This window comes from Aspergillus novofumigatus (assembly GCF_002847465.1).
Source record: "Aspergillus novofumigatus IBT 16806 chromosome Unknown P174scaffold_4, whole genome shotgun sequence".
Classification (NCBI taxonomy): domain Eukaryota; kingdom Fungi; phylum Ascomycota; class Eurotiomycetes; order Eurotiales; family Aspergillaceae; genus Aspergillus; species Aspergillus novofumigatus.
Window position 1 is genome coordinate 3,369,643 of NW_020194277.1, and position 6,918 is coordinate 3,376,560.

The 6,918-nt window shown below is 52.8% G+C and overlaps 2 protein-coding genes across 2 annotated transcripts; both read right to left on the bottom strand.

Annotated features, from left to right (window-relative positions):
* Positions 1 to 1,853: 1,853 nt before the first annotated feature.
* On the bottom strand, positions 1,854 to 2,477 carry nut2 (mediator complex subunit NUT2; the record flags this gene model as incomplete). Its single annotated transcript, XM_024824934.1, has 3 exons — positions 1,854 to 2,242; positions 2,296 to 2,397; positions 2,447 to 2,477. 3 exons carry the CDS (start codon positions 2,475 to 2,477, stop codon positions 1,854 to 1,856), a joined length of 522 nt encoding a protein of 173 aa, XP_024683275.1.
* A 287-nt stretch (positions 2,478 to 2,764) lies between these two features.
* P174DRAFT_369625 (putative serine/threonine protein kinase) lies at positions 2,765 to 5,866 on the bottom strand (the record flags this gene model as incomplete). Its single annotated transcript, XM_024822290.1, has 3 exons — positions 2,765 to 4,756; positions 4,815 to 4,912; positions 4,960 to 5,866. 3 exons carry the CDS (start codon positions 5,864 to 5,866, stop codon positions 2,765 to 2,767), a joined length of 2,997 nt encoding a protein of 998 aa, XP_024683276.1.
* Positions 5,867 to 6,918: the final 1,052 nt, after the last annotated feature.

Genomic DNA, 6,918 nt, shown 5'->3' on the forward strand with positions numbered 1-6,918 from the left:
GACGTGGGGAGAAACCGGGGCTGAACACTACACCGTATTATTATTATTTTTATCATTAGCGCTGTCACGGTGATTTATTATCTTGACTCTACGGTACTTTAAAAGAATGAGACCAATAAAAAAGACAAATTGATGGAATGATATATCCACAGACCGATATACCCCGAAACACGATTATATGACATGACTGGTCAATTCGACACTACTGCGGAGTATACTGTCGTCCTACGTACTCTTTGACTTCAAGATCCGTGGATTTCTCGTCTCCACAACTGTCAATAGTTCATAGCCAAAATAACTCAGGTGAGATCATGAGTCCATTCTGATCGACAGAGGGAGAAAGAAACACTCCTCAGGGACGACTCAGCTTACAGTTTGATCAGCGTTACTCAGCCAAGGGCAGATTTCCAATCCAACGTTGTTGGCTTCTGGCCAAGTTGGTTGTGATTGACTCGAATGTTCGGGCAATAAAAATACGCAGGACATCAAAGAGACTCAAGACTAGACTCAAGACTAGACTAGACACTGGCTTCACCCGCAACCGAGAGTGATGGTGTCGTGTGCAAATTGACAGCATACTCCCCCTTGGGTATAGACGCCGTCGATCCCCTGATCCATTATGACTTGCCAAGTCACTAACCTGTGCTGGATCTCTCCACGAAAACCCTGGTTTGTCTCGGATCACTAGATATCAGCCAGTCCAGTTGAGGATTGATTCTCGTCCTCAATCCTCCGGAATATCTCCGTACTATGAGTACTCAACTGATCCACCTCAGTCATTGCGACTCCGACTCTGCGAGTCTGCGCATTGATTTTGTTGCTGTCTGTCAAGTGGACCTTTCGAGCTAGTCCTCGTGGGTCGTCCATCGATCGCAAAGGACACAGAGATGACCGTGCGAGAATGACTTCATTTACTTAACTTCCCGGTCAACACTATGTATCGACAACCTGAATCCTGACCAGTCGAAACTGCCCAACTTCCCGTATTCATTTCGTTGGGAAGAGTCACTTCTGGCAATCATGCGGTGTGCTTGTGCCGACCTCTGCTTGTACCCTAGCTGTTGGTTAGGCTGCATGCGCGGTAGGTCTACCTGTTCTTTCTGTCTGTTAAGACAAGCATATCACTTCTCTACCTCTACCTTACCTTACCGACTCCTGTACGAGATTATTATGATTTACTCTGTGTTCTACCCAGAGTGTAAAGTTGATGATTGACATCATCGGCTCAGCGTCCGTGTCGTTTCCTTAACTCCCCGAAGACATAAAGTCTAATCTTATTGCCTGTACGGAGTAGTCTGGACGTTACACGGCGAGGCCTCGAATAATATCTGTCAGATGTTCTCCAGTGCCGTAGAGAGATACTCGGGTCTACTGCTAAGGATCATATCATTATCCCCTGCTCCACATGCTGAGCCAAAACAGAAACACTCTCACTCTCAATCTCAATCTCAATGTTATTACCAACACGTGTCGGCGCAAGGAGATCTCGTATTGAATATTAGTGAATGCTACGTCTCCTTGCTCGATAGTCAATGCTGCCTCGTCTTCAACTTGGCAGTGTTAGCACAGACAGTAACGGTAACCTCCGCGAGGATCGCCGAATCCTTCGCCTTGTCTTAGTTGCTACTGCTAGTAACATGACAAACACCGGAGATCAAATTGTCGGAGTTTGTTTCATTAAACAAATGATATCTCTATGCTTTTTACTTTATTGCCGCTGACTGAGCAGCCCAAACCCCCAGCCTAAACAAACCCTGACGCCTTACCATATGATATATCCCTGTCGCAATCCCTTCCAAACCCCGTAATTCACCCAAGCCAAACAAGAAACAAAGGGGGGGGAAAAACCCCCTTTAGCGTTTATTATTGACCTTGAGACTCCCCCCCCGTAGCAGCAAGCACCCTCTCCACCTCCCCCGACACTCCGGCATCGCGCTCCTCATCTCCCTAGCAAGCACATCCCGGAAACTCGCAAACGCCTCCTTCTTCCCCTTCAGATCCTGGTTCCCGCGCTGCACCAGCTCCACAAACTCCCGCGTGTAGATGTCCGGGTTGCGCGCTGCGTCGACATAGTCGATTATCTCGGGGGGAAGTTGGATGTCGCGGAGGAGGGGGTCATCTGCGCTTCCGCCGGGTGTGTCGTCCTGCTTTTCCTTCTGCTCTTCGTCTTGCGACGGGGCTGCGGTTTGGTGTGTGTTGAGAGGGTGGAGAGCGCGAGGGTGAGGTTTTTGCTTTGAGGTCCCTTCCATCAGCAATCAGTTTGTTTGTGATGAGGGGGAAGATGAAAAAAAAAACAATACATTTTCCTGACGAGCTCGGTCTGAGTCTCTGGGCCAAGGTAGCCGTGGGCGGCGGACTGGATCTCGAAGAGGTGTTGGATTACCTCCTTCAGGTCGTCTGTTGCTTATCAGAGATGTTTGACTCAATAGCGGATATGTAGGCGTACCATCCACTGTGCTTAATGTGATTGGGGCCATTCTGCTGTATAGTGGTTAAGATGGACATGGTGATTTGTTTGACTTCCACTGTACCTCTGTAAATGCAGCAGGCGGAGAGCTGCTGCGGGGCGGCACTAACCCTTTTGTGGTAATTCCATCACCACTTGCTTCAATGTACTCAAGATACAAGCTAACAGGGACAATGACATGCTTATTGGTCTAAAGGCTGATATGTTCATTTAATTCAATATGTATATATGATATTAATTAGGCCACAGGCCATAGGCCAACTGCCAATGCCAAAGGCAAGCCAAGTCTACGCACAATTACACCTCCTTGGTCCTCAGACCTGCAAACTTCGGTATCTCAATCTCCGTTTCGACCATCTCCAGTCCAGACAGACTGGGAAACCGTCGGCTGAAGCTGGCCTCCCAGTCTTCGCCCGGGTCGCTCGGTGTCGCCTGTGCCGTTGGACTGCGCTCCTCGCCAGAGGACCGACCCAGTTCCGGCCCACCCACACGAAGCCCTTTCGGCTTGGGAGGCGCCATCGGCCGCGATCCCGTGCGTGCGGTCTCCTGCCTGGAAGCGCTCGCCGGTCTTGCAGTCTGCTGTTCTTGAGCCAAGTACGTGGCTCCGCTTCGTGTGCCTGGCCGCGACTCCGGTCGGCCTTCCGTCTGCTTCGCCTGCAAAGCAGCAGCACTCGACTCGTCTGTGTACCGCCCGTAGCCCGTCGCCGTTTTCTGAGGTGGAGGCTTGTTGCTCTGCCCGAGCAGGGTCTGCACCCGGTTTTTAATCGCCGACGACCGGGGCCCGTCGGTTCCCACCACTCGGGCCCCTCCCTCTCCTTGTTCCGCAACCCGGCGACGGTACTCGGCCGCTGCCGCCGCCACGCGCTTCTCCTCCTGCGAAAGCCGCCGGCGCTCGAGCTCGCGCCGCATCTCCGGGGATATATCCTCATTGCTCTCCTCGCCACTCGAACCGGCCGCGTAGTTGGGCACTTCCGATGTTGTCACAGAAGGCAATGGCTTCGCGGCGTCCTCTGCGGTGGGAGACGGCGATTTGTCCTGATTGCTCTGTTCGAAGCGTCGGAAAGCGTCGCCGAATCGTCCTGCAAACAACGTCTTGGTGCCGGAAAGCGACAGCGTGGAAAGACTCGTGCGCTTACTGTGCTTGTGGCTGCCACTGTACCGCTTCTCGCGCTTCCGGTTGAGTTCCTCTTCCCTGGCGCGCAAAAAGTCCACATCCGACGAGATATTGGCCCGTTCGGACATGTCGATGTCGGTGCGCGCGTGCTGCAGCGGCGCGCCACCTTCGTACATCGGTCTGCTCAAATCCAGAGACGACCGAGCGCTCTCGGATCCCCGCGAGAACTCCAGCCTTGATCCAGTATGGACAGAGACCGGGCGCGCCTTGCCGTTGGCCGACTTGGACCGGCCTACGGGAACATCGACGTCCAGCTTCGGTCGCGCCCCATCCAGCGAGGGCCGTGACGACGCAGATGACAGCGAGGACAACTTGTCGAAGGAGGTCTTGGGGTGTGGCTCCGGTCTCGTCGATAGGGTTGGAGGCGACGGCGCCTTGTTCGGTCTCACAGACTTCTGATCTGCCTCAGCCAACCAAGACGGATTGGACGGCTGGCGGTGATGATCCGACGAAGGAAACCTGTAAATATTACGGCTGGATGGTTTGGTCTCTCCTGGCGTGGGTGGAGGCGACGTCATTGTCCCAGTCGACACCATGGTGGGTCGCTGGGGAACAGGCTGGTACAATGGAGCCTGCTGTGACGGCTGCTCTTGGACATGTCGCGGTGGCTCGACAGGCTTTGTCTCCACTGAGGACGTCTGAGGGCGCTGGTTGATCGGTCGTTCTTCATTCTGCGGCTTCGCGAAGGCGTCGTCCGCAAGAGCATTCGTGAGTCTCCGCGCAAGATCTTCATCTTCCGACTTCTTCTCTACCACCGTCGGCTCAAAGTCAAACTTGTCCTTTTCCTCGTTCAGAATCTGGAATTGATCAAGCGATGGGAAGCGATTCGAAAACTCCTCGATGGAGTTTCGCGACTTGTGACCACTGCCGTCCAGAGCAGCGAACGGGTCTGTGGAAGAACCAGCGCGGAAGGGAGAAGGGCTTGCTTTCGCCGAGTTGTGCTGAGAATGATCCGGTCTGGTCGGACGTCCTCGACGCATCGGCGCAATTTCCGGAATAATTTGGGTTTCCTGGATAGGTGGAGAGAACACTGCTCCCACTTGAGGTGCTTCCACCGGGGAGGGGGGAAGTTCCTGATAACGACGGGATTCCGAAATAGAGCGATTGGCATATATCTAGGGTAGAAAAGACGTCAGATTTCTGGCAATTCCTTCTGTAGAGCAGACTGCTTACATCGCGAATAGGAACTTCCTTTCCTTGCATGCTGCATACCTCGCGCACTACCTCATAGATAGTAGGGCGCTTCTGTGGATTCTCCTTCAACATCCATGCTGATTGCTGTTAGTATTCGCGTAATCCAACACACGTGGGAACTCACCAATGAGCGCTTTCAGACGATCCGAGAATGGGGGATATGAAGGGAACTTGTAGCTCGCATTCAGAATGGCCATCTGGCCGACCTCTTCGAACGGAGTAGTGTAATAGCACAGCTTGTATAACAAAACCCCTAACGCCCAGATATCACTCTTCTCGTCGATCGGTTGTTTGCGGTAGACATCAATCATCTCGGGGCTTCGATACTGCAGCGTCGTGTGTCGTTGAACGTCATCCTCAATCAAACGACCCTCAGCAGCCGAAGTCGCAGCCGGACGAGGCGGAGCCGTAGAGCCAAAGTCGCAGAGTTTATAGAGAGGAGTATTTCCCTGGAAAGAGATGAGGACGTTCTCGACCTTGAGATCGCGGTGCAGCAAAGGCGGCTTGAGATAGTGCATGCAGGCCACCCCCTCCGCCACATCCGAAAAGATCTTGACGATTTCCGGCTCTGTCAGCCGGTTCTGCAACCGCGTGTTCATAAAATCGATCAGACCTCCCCCGGAGCAAAACTCCATGAGCAAAAACACCTCGTACCCGCCCCCTCTCAGCTGTGACGCATGGGAATCGATGTACTTGACGATGTGCCGGTGTCCCTTGAGTTTCTTCATCGTCTCGACCTCCGTCCGCATATTCGCCAATGCAGCCTTATCGGGGACCGCAACCCGCTTCAACACTGCCCGATCGGAGCCATCGACGGGCTGCGAGAGTCGCACGACATAGACATGGGCGAAACCACCCTCGGAGAGGTATTTCTCAACCACAACTCGATGACTTCCGACCTGAACCTTAGTCCCCGGTAGGAAGGTACCTGCTGGAGCAGTCACAGCGGCAACTGGGTTGAAGGTCTGTATAGGCCGGGGAGGAGCGGCGTGAGACTGGTAGGTTTGGGTAGGGGGATGGTAGGAGGACATGATGGACTGTGAGCCCTCGGAAGGGCTAGTGTCGATACGGCCAAACTGCGTAATCTATCGTCGCTGCATAGAGGAGGAGAGAAGGACACAATGAGAGAAATAGATCTTGGTTCAGCGTGGAAGCAGACCAATCTACAATAAGGACAGTTGGCGGGGAGGCGGAGAAGCGATGTGAGGCGGTACCTGATTGCCCCCACTGGAAAAAGGGCAGTGATTCGAGAGGGTGTACTCTGTAGTAAGAAGTGTGGGATAGTCAGGGAAGATGGAGACGCTGACAAGCAAATCTTGGTCCCAGTGAACCTCGACTGACCAGCAGCAGCAATTGCCAGTAAGTAACTAACAGTACTCCGTAGTAAACTTCAGTCCTCCGTAGGTACCAAGGCAGCGGTGATGATGGCGGAGGAGGAATCTAACCGTTTTGAGAGGTCGGTTGGTAGGCGGCTCCCATTTCCCCGACCGCCACGACTCATCACTATCTACGAGTACTAGTGTTGAGGTTCTCGAGTTGGTGTCATATCTCTGGATCATCTCCCTACGTGTTTCCAGATGGAGGCTCCTCGTCTTATCATATGAATTGAAGAGCGCCTGTATTAATTGGATGTACTGATTGTGTCTCGCAGTCCTCATGATCATCAGGCACCATCGCCTGTTGATCATGGGATTCCCCGGCCATCTTCCGACCGACCCCGATGATGCTAACTCGACCTCGACCATAGTCCACGTTCCTTGACTGATCGACGGGAGAGGGAGGATATCTGCCTCCTGGGGATCCCAATGGCATGCCATGATCTCGAGATCACTTGCTCAGCTCAATGCCTCGATGTTTATATGCTTCGAGTGGTAGTCGAATGTTCAATCGTTTGCTTTTATCAGCGTTTCAAAGCAGCATAGGGCATCAAGTTAACTTTCCTTGGAGATGTTACTAGTGCCATGAAAATCCCCAACAAAACTCACTCCAGAGGAGGTAACTTAGGATTAGGGGAAAACAGCATTGAGAAGAGATATAGGTATTGCAGCCCGTGCATGCAGGCATAAGATTATGTTATATTTTT